The sequence below is a fragment of the Toxotes jaculatrix genome, chromosome 24 (assembly GCF_017976425.1).
Source record: "Toxotes jaculatrix isolate fToxJac2 chromosome 24, fToxJac2.pri, whole genome shotgun sequence".
Lineage (NCBI taxonomy): Eukaryota > Metazoa > Chordata > Actinopteri > Toxotidae > Toxotes > Toxotes jaculatrix.
In genome coordinates, this window is record NC_054417.1 from 5,876,157 (window position 1) to 5,890,994 (window position 14,838).

Consider the following 14,838-nt stretch of genomic DNA (forward strand, 5'->3'; position numbering starts at 1 on the left):
CTCTACATTCTTCTGTGTATTGTCAGCGCTAAAGTCATCCCACGGAGGTTACATAATACTTCTTCATCCCCCCCACTATTTGTCATTTGGCAGAGGCTTGTCACAGCAAACATGTTTGTGTGGCCTGCTCTTGTGTCTGATGCCTGACATCTGTTTCAAGTGTACAGTACTCAGGGTCCCGAATTTGTCCAGATCCAGAAATAGAATCTAATTTTGGATGACCGAATTGTTTGTTCGAAGAACAAACAGTTTGTTGCAGGAAAAAAGGCAGAGAAGCTAAAATACATCATAGTTTAGAGCTGGAACTCAGTGGGCAGTTGTTGGACTCTGTGACACTGAAGCTGCAGATTGTGAAATACTGCGTCTTAAACTGCCTGCAATCAATCCTGTGTTACCCAAAGTGAGCACTACAGTTCACCAATTCCCAACAGCCTTGTGGCAACGCATTACAGTGCTACTTTAAAGACGTTGTAGTGGCTTCAGGGGCAAGTTTCTCTGGAAATCAAGCTGTCATACTTTGAAGCAGACACAGGGATTGGTTTCTTTGAGAAGTGAGAGTGAGAGATAGAATCAAGACTTCAGTCTGAGCAGGAACCTCACCATGCCTCTGATCCTCTGGCCTTTGGCTGCTAAACAACACATCTGACAATTACCACACAGCACTTAAAGAAAAGTCTACCCCATCATTCTGTCCAGTAAATTTAATAACATGTTTAAGACTTGCATTATTCTCCAAACAAAATCCAATTCGTTTTTCACCAGCAACATGGTGAGCAAAAACAAATGCACTCTTTGCCTCCTATTGGTGCTATGAGCACAGACTGGTCATCCAAACTTTTTCACGCAGCCTCATTCATTGTCCTCCAGCAACAGTCTCCTCCAATTGGACGAAAACGCTTTGATTAATTGGAATAATATTTTTTTTTTTTTTTTTTTTTAAACACAAGTCGCCCGGACACATGTTTTCGGTTTACTTCTTTTTAGGAATTTGCGAGTCGTGTCTGGCGCCCACTGTAACACACAAACTCTATTCCATCTGCCACTAAACCAGCAGACAGTCACAGTGCGTATGCTGGCATTTGCTGTATTTGTCAGCAGTCTGAGAACACACCAAATTAAATTTTGCTTGGATTATGCTGTTATTGTTATTATGCTGGCATTTCTGTTTTACATTTCTGGACTTTAAAAAGTTGTTCAGAATTTGGCGGCGATGGTTAGTAGATGCTTGTGGACTTAAAGTTGACTCAGACTGAACATACCAGCCTTATTTCCCATCATTATTAAGTCTGTTGTGTAATTAAATCCTTTAAATCCAAAAAATAATGACAGTATGAAAAGGACCACCAGGGACTTGTAATTCTGCAACGCAGCGTTCAGCTGAAAAGAAGGGTCATTAAGTCATATTGGATGGATGTGTGTTTACTGACCACTTATGCATGTTTAATCTGTGCCCATGTGTTGGTCCAATATATAGAACATGTTTAAATTTTTTTCATAAATGCCGTGCCTAGTGCAGCTTTAAATGAATCTAGCGAATCTCTGCTTCCCTCAGCTTGCTTGGCAAAGCTCGTAACATTTAGTAACAGTGACCTCAGCCATTGTGAAGCCATGACATATTTTATTTAGCGGGCAGGAGACAGGAAGAGTCTTGCCCTTGTTATTCCCTTACACTGCTGGGATCACTTATAACCACAACATACTGCCTGAAGCACGTAGTGACAGAATACACTTTGTGTTTTTACAGGCTGATATGTATATGTAACTAATTTGCAGTCTTATTGTATTTCATGGATTGTCACCTTACAACAAACACGGTCCTGTTGTTCGTGCACTGTGTTTGTCAGGAAGTATTTATGTCGCTTGCCCATCGGTTTGTGCAATATGCTGTGTCACCACTACCATTGTTTGAATAAACAGGGCACATTTTTCTCAGAACAATAGAAAGACTGACAGCTCCCTGAAAAATCTCGATACAATTTGCTCCCATCATATGATAACCGGTGACGCACAATGTTGAGACTTTTTAAAGATGGATTAAGTCACCCAGTTATAGTCGGAGAAATGTATGAGTTAGGTAAGAGCGATCTGATAATGAAAGTAAAGAGTGAGGCATTGTGAACTGAACAATGTGCCACTGATAAAGAGAAAAGTGCGCTGGCTTAAGCTATGATTACACTGCTGCATGAAAATCCATTGTTTTGTTTGTGGAGCCATTAGCTTAAAGCCACTTTTACACCCACAGGTAAGATGTTTAATTACCCAGCCCTCGCCTCAGATATTCTCTCAGTGTTCACTGCAAAATGTACTGCTTAGTACTTCATTAACATGAAGATGTTTCTACTTAAGGATCATAATACTTCATCCATCACTGATATATACACTGACATAATGTACTGAATCTCACTGTGAAGATTTCATTGTATAAATAATATAAACAGATAGGCATTATGTGCACACACACAAAATATCTGAGACAGTGCTAACATTCCTCCCTGAAACTATAAAGGGATGACAGCAAGCAGCTATTGGCTCTTCATGATTTCAATCAGCAACAGTATTGTTAACAAACCATTTCAGTGAAACTGTCAAAATGTCAGGGGATCTCTGAGGTGTGGGCAGTGAATAAACAATTCACATGTCAAAGATATGTGTTACATGTCTTGTCTTGTTCTACAGCATTGGTCTCAATTACAAATCCTTATCCAAGAATTTCTTATTAACTTTGCAAGCTGATTCCTCTTTCCTCCCTCCTTGGCTGAATAAATGACTTTAAGTTGACAAGAGCCAGAAGGAAATACTGTAACCTGAACTCCTCGTCTCTCCTCACCCACTTCCCTGCCTCCGGAGCAGTGACAGACCAGCCAGATATTTCACACATTACATACGTCAACAAAAACCTTTCCCTCTTCTCTGTCACATCCTTTGGTTAAACAGTTACTCCAGGAGAGTTGCTCGAATACTCAGACAAGAACACACCACGCAGTTACACATACGAGCAAGTACACCCCCTTCTTGCAAGCCTCAGCAATGCAAAGCTCCATATAAGGACATGCTGATGATGTAATGGTCCATAGGCAGGGAGCACATCCCTTATTGTTTGGTCTGACTGCAGGAATGCCCACATTACAGCTACTAAGAGAGTGAGACACACACACAGAGGAAGAGTTGAGGGTCGGGTGTTGTACGGCAAAATAATGAGCTTATGGCAGTGAAGCCAGGAAAGCCTTTGGCACAGGTAGGAACACAACATTATTACAGAACTCTGAATTTAGGGTAAAAATACTTTCAAAACTTTTCAAAGACTCTGTCGATCTCTTGATCTCTTAGCTTGGAAACCTACAGATGTTCAGAATGGCATCATGTAATGCTGGGGTTCTTGTGTACTTTGTAATACTAAGTCTCATAGTGTGTTACTTCTCTTTATCTTTAGAGTTTTTTGTGTATTAACAGTAAATTATGTATGTTCTAAAAAGCTAAAAACACTCAGTAGAATAATGGTGTTTTTCCAAGTCGGCAAAAGCTAACATATCAGCGTACTTCAATGCATTTAACAAAATCTGAGGAAGATTAATTTTTAAATTCTTTAAAGTGTATTAAATTATATCTAAACTGCAGAGGAGATTTCATTACTGTCTTGAAGCAAGGGACTGTAACAGATCAATTTTGCATTTTAATTCATTATTCAGAAAATAGAGAAGCAGCTACTCTAACATGCTGGCTGAGAGGTCGGACACAGAGGTCTGCCACTGCAAATCTGACCAAAGAAGAAATTAACCATTTAAACAAAGATGAGGCTTAAATCTCCGAGGAAAGAGGCTTTCAGCATGTCCCACTACGGACCGTGTAATATCAGTGTTCAGTGGAATTTGTCAAAATGACATAATATCAGAAATAGTGATGACTTAGTTTCACTCAAGATACTAATAATTCATCATGCAAGAATAATTGTGCCCAATGTGTACAGAGAAGCTAAAAAAATTACAGTATATACTATTATAATGTTAAATGTGTAGTTATGTACATACCATGTTATTTTGCATAAAACCCAGGAGGTATTTGCTATTTAAAGCTATTAAGAACATTTGAAAGCTCATTATAATCAGATGAACCTAGTTCTTTTTTTTTCCTGTGAGACTGGCTGTGGAAATGAATACAAAAATCCTCCTTTCAACATGAGATATAGATGTAATGACCCTTTCTCTTACTCTTTCTTTCTCGAATTATTACTGCTCGCATGGAGGTTTGTTACATTAATTGCTGTAATGTCATCTGAAATAACGTTTTAAGGTCAGAATTATCTGTGGAATTAAAATACTGTATTGTGGGGTTTCAGATAGCAGCATTTCCATAAGGGATATTCAGGGTTTTGGAGATATAATCTAATTTATTTCCCACAAAAACACAAACTGTTTTAGGACAGTCAAATCTGGCCTCTTGCTAACACACCACTACATTAAGCATAGTGCCACCACCAGGAAGTTAATAAATATCAGTGCTACATATTTTACACATGCTGATTGCACTCTGGGGGCATATCACTTAGCCTGTGCGGACTTTAAATACACTGCATGCACTGCATTAATCAGCATCCTCCCATCAAACTCTGTCACACAGGAGGGCATTCAGCCCAACATCCACTAGTCTCTGTTAAAGCGGAGGTGGTCATGTGCGTACGCTCAGGATACATCAGTCTGTACATATATAACCTAATCACTTGTGGTTAGGAAATGGCACAGCAGCCCTGACATATGGAACATGTAACACAGCTTTAAGCAGCGGGTGAGCCACAGTTTCCAGCTTCAGCAGCCACGTAAAGAGAGGGAAGCCCTCTGTAAAGTGTAACGCGTGCCGGTGTGGCTAGTTGTGACTCCCTTCAAAGCTTGGCTGACTGCTCTCAACTGGAAGCTTCCTTTTCTTTTTTAATGGCATTTATGTTTGCTTACATTTGAGGGACAGGCAAAAATATATTATCTGCCAAAAACAATCCTGTAAATATCCACTTTAGTACCCTAACTCAGCAGATCACGCTGTGCAGCCCATTTTTCCATGAAACAGGGACGACCTGCAGTGGTGGTCATGCATCTGTTTTCAGGGGAAACCGGTCTGACTCTGGTGCCTGTTGCAAAGGTTGAGCTGGCTGCAAAGTGGGTGGTAAGGTGCCTTGTTACATTGATAGCCATGAAACTGTTATATCACCAGCTTTATGTGCGGCACTTTACAATTTATTCTTCCAAAATAATGTTCTTTCAAGCTGCACAGATCTCTGCATAAAAGGGCTACGTTCTAACGACTCCGAGATAAAACACGTTGGGGATGGAAATGAGGACAAATGCTATACAGATCAGCTGTATTATTTGTGTTCCCTGAAAGCATATGGCAGCTGCTTCTACTGACTTATATTAGATGGCAAAATCTGGTAAGTTGAGCTACTACTACACGTTAAGTGTGGTTGGTTTCCAACATTAGTTAAGGGTCAGCTGCAGGATAACAGTTTTTCACCAAAGGTCACTCCGTCTATTGTGCCCCCATCTATGTAACTCAGAGACTTGCAAGTCTGCACTAAATTATATCTAACAACAAAAATGGTCTCAGATGTGGCCATGCTGGCCAAACACCCACATCTATGTGTGTGTCCTTGATGAGAAAAAGTTCAGGAACAACAGATCTTGATCAACATTTCCTTATGTACCACAAAGTGCGTTGGCAATAGAGCAAAATAGTCCCACAAAGGGCTAGAAGTGATTTCACTGGTGTGAGGAGAGCGGGGTACTTTGAGCATACGGGCCAACCAGTTTCCTCTCAAAGGACTTGCCTTTATTAATGTAAAGTGCTCTTGCACACAGTCTCCAGCTCAGGACTTGTAAGTATTTTAGAACAGAGTGACAGGCAAAGTTTCCAGTCCTACCGGGGAACATAGTACATTTCTCTTTCTATTTTGGCCGATGACATCAATAGAAAAACAGTGAGGACTGAGATAAGAGATTGAATAAACAGTGACTGCAGGCGACAGGCTAGTTTGCAACAGAGCTGTCTGCTTTTTTTTTTTTTTTTTTTTTTTTTTAAAGAGTTTCACTTAGCAACTACATGAACAGTCCATGCAAAGAAAATGTAATTTGTCAACACATGCATGTTTTCAGATAAGGCAGGCCCATTTCCTTGAACTACAGCTCTTACACTTATCCAGAGTCCTTGAAAAAAGTATGAAAGATAATTAAAAAACGTTATCAACTCGTCTACCAGCCAAGGGCAAACTATAAGTCAACAAAGCTACACAGAAAAAAGACTGAGCACCTGGAATATACACAGACCTTAAAGTAAAAAAGGTAGTCTACAGTAGTTTTCACTAGGCAATACTTTAATGATAAAGATGGTGACGATGAGGGCTGACTAACTACTTTATATCCTGCTGGGTAGCTTTATTTATAATAATATACCATAATTTATTAGTTGATATTTTATATTAATAGTCTGAATCTGCAATGTAACTATTGTAAAAAGCTGTTAAATGCAGTGAAGGAGAAGTATGAAGCAATATAAAATGCAATTACTCAAGTAAAAGTAACTCAAAACTGTACTTAAGTAAATGTATTTACTGACTCTCCATCACAGGCTTGGCTGACTGTCATTTTGTCCCAAACTACTCTGACTATACCCTGGCTGAACAGCGCATCCTTGTGAGAAATGTATTTTCCATTTCAACAGGAAGCAGTTAAAAAAAAACAACAACAAAAAAACCTTTAGCTAAACTTTACAGCGAAATTCATGATGAATAATCATAGTTTATTTCCTTTTTGAAACACAGCCACACAAAAAAACCAACATCTCCTCTCATCCGCCCAAACCACATTAACAATGAACTCTTAATTATTTAGCATATGCTTAGAATATTTTATTGAGTGTTGTATGGTCTGGATTCATGTACAACACATGGATCCAGTTACATGTGCCCCCCTACCCGCTCCCACCCTTTCGCAGCTACTGAAGAAAGAAATGACATACACTCAACTGCTGAGAAGTGACCCGCCCTACCACACTTACATCATGGCCCACAACTCCAGTGTTCATGTGGAGTTAGTGATCCCTGAGAGTGTGCGTTTGTGTGTGTGGGGGGATTTCTGTATAAACTCTGTGGGACTGTAATTGCCTTTGGAAGCAGGGGGAATTCCTTTAAATGTATAAGAAAAAACGGGGAGGGTAGGTGGTGGTGGTTTTGGTAAGGAGGAGGAGGGTTGGTAGTAGAGGAACCCCTTAATTAAAGGATTGTTCCATGCCAGTGGGCCATCTGTGTGGAAATGCCTGGCAGCTGCACACACAGCAGTCATAACATCTCCTCTCCTGGGGCTGCAGACACTTTGGCCTGGTAATGTATGTATATGCCAGACGCAATGACCCCAGCTACACACTGTACTTAAAGCACTGCAGCTACATCCAATGGCTCACGTGTAATGCACCTTGACATCATTTGAGTACTTTGTACCCCATCTGGGTTTTGTATATAGAAATATAAGACACAATTAGTCGTGGAAATACAAATATTACCTATGCTATACTGTCAAAAAATGATTTTTTTAAACCAGCCTTCTATTAGTTTTTGTCGACTGTATATATCAGTTCTGACAGTAATTTATTAAATGTTTATGTTCATAAGAGAAATGTTGCTTACACCCAGTCTGAAATCAATACAATTACATTAAACTTACTCATGCGCACAGACTTGGCCTTTATGTATCCTTGGACTTACTTTTGCACAGTGTAGTGACCATTCCCTCTCTTCAATAAGCATTTATTTAGCAGTCTATGAGCATACTAACCACTAAAATACATAGCTTATGATGGGAACAGGTTTGACAGAATGCTGCAGATTTTCATAAAACACCAATAACTTCATCAAACTTCATCCTGGTTCGAAGCATCCATTCATTTTGCTCAATACTATGTCAAAACTTGTCTGGAGAGATGATCATTTTCAGAGGCCAACGTCAACATTTGGCTGTGTGTCAGTCTTTTCCCCTAATTTCCCAGAGGATTTAACAGGTCTTATGGTACACCCTTGAATGCTATGGAAACTTTTAGAAATTCCCTGATTGTTAAACTGAAGGTCGAATATTTACAGCAGTAACTCAGGTTTCCAAACCATATGAGAATTAGTTGGCAATGAGGGATCAAAAAAAAATGAACCACAGATATTTCAGACTACCAACCTGAGAGAGTTAAAGTAATGGTTTTTTATGATGTGTTAAATTTTCCATGACACAGAACCTTTAGTCCTCCTCAGAAATGCAGGGAAAATAACAGTGTTTATGATGTGTCATTGCTTGGAGAAGTGGGCCCAATGAGGAATGGCAGCGGGGGTGTAGAGTTTGTCAAGCACCTTTCACATTTAACATAAGACAAAAAACCAAAAACTAAAAAACTGACATTTTAAGTTTCACAATAATTGAATCTAATGGAAAATTAATCAAAAAAGTTAATAAAAAAAAGTTTATATGCAAAAATAAAGTGAAAGCACAACTGTTGTGGGAAAACAATGTTGCAACACATTATACATGTAAATAAATTCTGAATTTGATTGCTTGAAGATCATGTTTTCCTTGTTTTTGTTTTTTTACAGGTTGAAGCTGTTAATTGATCAGGAAAAGGCCTACCAAGAACGAAAGGACGAAGAGAACAATAAAAAGGTCTCAAGCCTGAAAGAGGAGCTGACAAAACTCAAGTCATTTGCATTGTTGGTTGTGGATGAACAGCAACGTCTCACTGAGCAGCTGAATCAACAAACAGCTAAAGTCCAGGAACTGAGTGCCAGTGCTTCACAAGCCCAGGAGGAGCTGAGCTCAGCTAATGCCCGTCTGCAGGAAGAGGAGCAAAAGGTCTTACGCTTGGAGTCTGAGCTGCGTGACCAAGCTAGTCGATACCATCAAGAACAAGAGACCATGACTGCCAAATTGACCAGCGAGGACGCCCAAAGCAGGCAGCTGCGCCAGAAACTGTCAACTCTCAGCAGGCAGCTTGATGAGCTGGAGGAAACCAACAAGACCCTGCGCAGAGCCGAGGAAGAACTGCAGGAGCTGAGGGACAAAATTAGCCGCGGCGAGTGTGGAAACTCTAGCCTCATGTCTGAGCTTGAAGAATTACGGAAAAGGGTACTTGAAATGGAGGGAAAGGATGAAGAGTTGATCAGAATGGAGGACCACTGCAGGGACCTCAATAAGAAACTGGAGAAAGAGGCCCATCAAAGCCGAAGCCTGAAGGCTGAAGTCGATAAACTGAATCACAGAATTATGGACTTAGAAAAATTAGAGGATGCATTCAGCAAGAGCAAACAAGAATGCAGCTCACTCAAAAGTAACCTGGAGAAGGAGAGGACAGTGTCAAAGGTTCTGGGCAGTGAGCTGGAAGTCTTGAAGGTCAGAGTCAAAGAGCTGGAGGCAGCTGAAACCCAGCTAGGAAAGACAGAGCTGACACTGAAGGAAGATCTAACCAAGTTAAAGACTCTTACCGTCATGCTGGTAGATGAGAGGAAGGCAATGGCAGAAAAGCTAAAGCACATGGAGAACAAGGTCCAGAACAGCACCGGCAAACTTCAGGCTGAGCAGGATAAAGTTACATCAGTCACAGAGAAACTCATTGAGGAGAGCAAGAAAGCACTGAGGTCAAAGGCTGAGCTGGAGGAGAAAATGTGCAGTGCTACAAAGGAAAGGAATGACTTGAAGGCCAAGTTGAGGGCTGAGGAGGAAAAGAGCAATGATTTGGAGTCTAAGGTCAACATGATGAAGAAAAGACTGCAATCGCTAGAGACCATAGAAAGGGAATACCTGAGGAACAAAGCTAAAGAGGAACACATCAAAACACCTATTGCTAACCGCTTCCAACAGGAGGACAACAAAGTAAAGGATTTGACGCAGGAGGTTGAACGCCTCAGACGCAAATTAAAGGACATGAAGGTGGTAGAAGGTGATTTATTAAAAACGGAGGAGTTTGAATCACTGGAGAAAAGATTCACCAATGAACAAGAGAAAGCTAAAGCCTTGATGGAGGAGCTGGAAATATCCAGAAAAGAACTATCAAAGTATCAGCTTGCTGAAAAGAATGAGTGCAACCAAGAGCATGTTCTTTATAAGCGCTTGAAGGAGGAGGAGGCAAAGTCTAGTCATTTGACCAGAGAGGTAGCAGCTCTGAAAGAGAAGATTCATGAGTACATGGGAACAGAGGAGTCCATTTGTCGCATGAAAACTGACCACTCCACACTGCAAAGAAAACTGACCCAGCAGGAGGTGAGAAATAAAGAACTGGCCAGAGAAATGGAGACACTCACTCGAGAGCTTGAAAGATACAGACGATTCAGCAAAAGCCTTCGCCCTGGCATGAATGGGAGACGCTTTTCAGACCTTCACGTTTCCACCAAGGAAGTTCAGACAGAGCCTCTTGACCTCATGTCTCCCAACTGCAAGACAGTGGCACCACTGGAACGTGCTGTGGTGAACGGCAAGCTGTATGATGAGAACGAATCTGAAGATAATGCAAATTACAGCAACGAGCTTCAGCTCACCAAATGCAGCCCCTCACTCATCAATAACGTAAATAACCTGAACAACAACATGAGAAGAGCACGTGTCCCGTTATTCAAAAACAAAGACACCCCCCATCAGGTGAACGGCAAAGTGCAGCCACGGCAGAATGGAAACCACGTCCAGCCTGGAGATGTGGTGTTGACCCACAGTCCTGGGCAGCCTCTGCACATTAAAGTGACTCCTGACCACGGACACAACACAGCAACGCTGGAGATCACCAGCCCGACCACAGAAAACACCCAGTCATTCACTAGCACTGCCGTCATACCCACAAGTGGAGGTCCACCCAAACAGAGAATTACCATCATCCAGAATGCTTCCATTTCCCCCACTGCAAAATCTATTTCCCCAACAACAAAATCTAAAGGTTCCCCTATGTCCGATGAGCCGTGTTCCCCAGATAGGGCCTTCTCACCTTTCACTATGGCTACATACTCCAGAGCAATGACCCCAGACTCTTGTGGTTCTGTAACACCAGACAGAGCAATGTCACCGATACAAATTGTGTCGGTCACAACTGGCACCCCTGACCGCTCCCTCTCCACCGAGCCAGTGGAGGTCGTTGGCGGACACGCCGTCTTCCGTGTGACCCCAGAGAGGCAGAGCAACTGGCAGGTCCAGAGGTCTAACAGCTCGGGACCAAATGTCATCACCACAGAGGACAACAAAATCCACATTCACTTAGGCAGCCCCTTCATTCAGAGCATCAGCACTCCGTCACAAACGCTGAGTCCGTGCCACACGCCTGGACTCCAGGAGCAAAGGACTCAGGTGCTTGCAAACTGCAGTACTCCTACTGCCAAAGGCAACAGCAAAATCACAAGTAGCATCATGATTAAGCCCACGTCCACCCCAATCCAAAGGCCATCACAAATTACAGTAAGTAATGCCTATGACTGACCTGATAACCCCCAAAACCCTCCATCCCATCCTTTGTTAGTGAATCCCACCCATGAGATCCAATACAAGCTTAGACCCTTACACCCTCTATACCCTGATACATTTACATGTCTGTTTTACTTGATTTATGAGCTTACTGGGGTTCGAAGGTTTTCCTTTTCATTTTGGTTGGTTTGCTTGGTTCTGTGTGATTAAGTTCAAACAATTGTTTGCCTGCATGAGAAAACAATACCATTTGAAAGCACTAGAAATTTTGATTTAATTTGACTTAACACCAGGTTTTTAACTTATGTGCACTTACTGTATTGTACTCAATGGCAAATTTGCCATATAGTCAGACTATTCACACTGATGTATCATACCAGTTTTTATACTTCATATTACACATAGTGCATTATGATTAAGTTGTTTGATTTTCTGAGAATTAAAGTGTGCAAAACGAAGTGTTATGTTTTAGTTTGTCATCCCTGCTTGCCAATTTCATTTATTCACTAAATCCAGCATGTGTTGATTGTGTAAAATTAAAAATAATCTAAGAAAAAAAAATGCAATTAGATTGAAATCAGTTGTTTGATTTTTTTGGTGCATGCACTGTAACTTTTTAACACTTGACACTTCAATGTGTTTATGTTACGAAGTGTATCATCAAATCACTGATCACAATTCACTTTCACAGATTTTAACATGAAAACTGTTGAAATATGAAAACACCTTGTTAGACCTAATTAAATAATACCCAAGTGGAAGAGTTGTCTGAAAAACCTTTGTGCTCATACTTTACCAGATTACAAGACAAAAAATCTTCTGGGATTCTCACGTTTGCCTGCTTGAGCTAAAATCATAGGCTGATATCATAGTTTCTACTTGCATCCAGAGCACAGGAACCCAGTGACCGAGAATGAAAACCAACATGATGTGAACTCTTGAGTTCTCTTAAATGATACAGTGAAGATGTCCTTGAGGGACCAGGGGTACTCCTGGGGTACTCCTCTGAAAATCCCATTGTTTATCCATCTGGCATGGACATAGCGTGACTAAGAAAATCCTTAAAATGAAATCTTTCAGTGCTGGAAATCAAGAGAAAAACTGCCTTGTATTGCACAATGCAACAAGCACAGGCACTGAACACCAGGAAACACACAGCAAACATCAAAAAGCCCCTTAAAAAAACTGTTTGGATCTCAGAAACACTAATGTATTAGTCGACAGCTTCAGTGGTCTTCCTGCAGAAAGCTTCTCTTGGCTTGCTATTAATTGGGTTAGTAACCCAAAATGTCTGTTCTATTTTTCTTTCTCCCATGAATCATGTCCTTTGAAATGAGTCACCAGTACAAATTAAGAACGTTCCTCCATGTATATGCGTTCCTCTACATGTGGTTTTATGCGTGCACAGTGGAAATGTTACCACATACGTGCGATTTGTTGAAATCAGATCTGTACTTAAGGTCAGACCAAGATGATGAGTGGATGGAGACTAAAAGACAGGAATGAAAGGGACGTAGGAGAGAAAGAGAGAGGATATAGTGGAGAGGATTATTTTATCTGTTGCCGTGCACAAAGTAGTTTTTGTATGTGTATAAAAATAAAGATGTAAGTCTCAACAAGAGACTCTTAAGAGAATACGTCTTTTTTAAAGAAGGACAGCTAGAGAAGCATAATCATACAATCAAACAGGAGTTCACTGTGCTTTATCTCAGCTGGATGAACTGCTTTTTGGTTTTCTTTGTTTCATAGTCATGCAGAAAGCTTATTTAGCTCAGGGTCTACCCAGTACAGTGAAGATGCTAACAACACCAGTTGCCAAACTCATCGTCATCAAATTGCCCCCAAGCTCTGTACACCATGGTGAAGCAACACACATTTTAAGATAACTGTGCAAAGGCATATTGCCAAAAACTTTCACTCTTACTCCAGGGCAAAAGACAGATTTGAGAAAATCCACTCCTCTTCTTATAAACCAGCTCCATCCTCAAACTTTCATCCTTTCCTAAACTCGACCTAGATTTTCCAAATTAGAGGAGGTTGAATTACATGTAACAATCCTCTTTAAAGGACAACAAGTGGACAGGTAAGTCTGTGGTGGACAGAGCTGAGAGGTGATATAATCACCAAAAATACAACACAACAGAACCAAATCAGAGTCAAATCAGTGTCATTTAGACGGAGCAAGACAACTGTTGCAGAAAAGTGGCAAACCCGACCCAAAAATGCACACACACACACACACACAACCCAGTGTGACAGCGAGGAGATGATTAAATCAAGCATTAAATTGTGTGAGTGGGAAGGAGCGCAGCTGGAGAAACCGGATCCAAAGCAGTCTGGGCGCGATGAAATGATGCTGGGGCTAAACAAGATGCTATTCATTAGACCACTACTTGAGAAAGCATCCAGCAGCTGGAGTTGCTGTCTGCGACCTCAATTACCCCCTGACTCACTTTAGACTTAGTGGATTCATAAACTGTGCTCATCTGGCTCAGGAGGGCGAGGAGGACAGATCTGTGCACGGTATCCCTGCCAGACTGATAAAATATATCAAGTGACCCACTGGAAGCCAAACAGCATTTCATTTGAAAGCTGCTGACTGAAACTGATTCTGTAATCACACTAAACAAACAGTGGTGCTGCTGATTAACAGCAGTATTACTGGGGTGAAAAATAAGACATAAAAAAAAAACAAAAAAACCACAAACATATTGATGTAATTTTAAACAATCAGCTACTAATCTGAATCAAGGGCAGCCAAGAAAGCCTAATTACCACACAGCGCATGCCAGGAGGACAAGGTGTGGATTACACTGCAGGCGAGAACGGATTTCCGTGTTTTAGCCCACAACGATAATAATCGCTTAGGAATTTGCTCACCTTGACCGACAGGCACAACACAACCAGGGAGGGACAATAAACAGTGGCATGGGGGACATTCTCTAAACAAAAGGCTCCGTACTGCGTGTGAGAGTGTAGACACTGTGAGAGTAGCCTCTCTCCCACAGCCAGCACAAGCACCAAAACAAACCTCGTGTTTGGTTGCCGTGGAAACAGCAGCGCCGGTACTGCAGAGAGCGCTGGGCAGAGGAAGTACTTAGTTGAACTCCTGCTGCACCGCTGATATACGAGAGAACAAAGCCGCACATTAAGATCTCTTTCCATGTAAAATCAACAACACTCCCATGACGTGGCGCCTCGTACAGATTTTCTGGGCCATTAGCTCTGTAGAAGCACAGGCCCTACTTATTCAGAAATTTATACCCTGTATGAATATTTAAGGCTACAGTTTGCTGCAGATTTTTGTTAATTCTCAAAACCTCAAGCCACACACGAACACATCCAAGTGCTTTTCTCAAGTTAGAGCGAGAGGTTTGCTGCCTGG

At 41.3% G+C, this 14,838-nt stretch overlaps 1 protein-coding gene across 2 annotated transcripts in view; it reads left to right on the plus strand.

The window, feature by feature from the left end:
• Positions 1-14,838, plus strand: part of filip1l (filamin A interacting protein 1-like) — a 63,618-nt gene that overhangs the window by 45,963 nt on the left and 2,817 nt on the right. The window contains exon 5 of one of the 2 annotated variants that reach the window (XM_041032525.1): positions 8,612-11,447. In XM_041032525.1, the coding sequence (XP_040888459.1) occupies positions 8,612-11,447 (2,836 nt within the window). Of the gene's footprint in view, positions 1-8,611; positions 12,209-14,838 lie in introns of those variants that run through there. The other variant, XM_041032524.1, reaches the window with a different exon arrangement.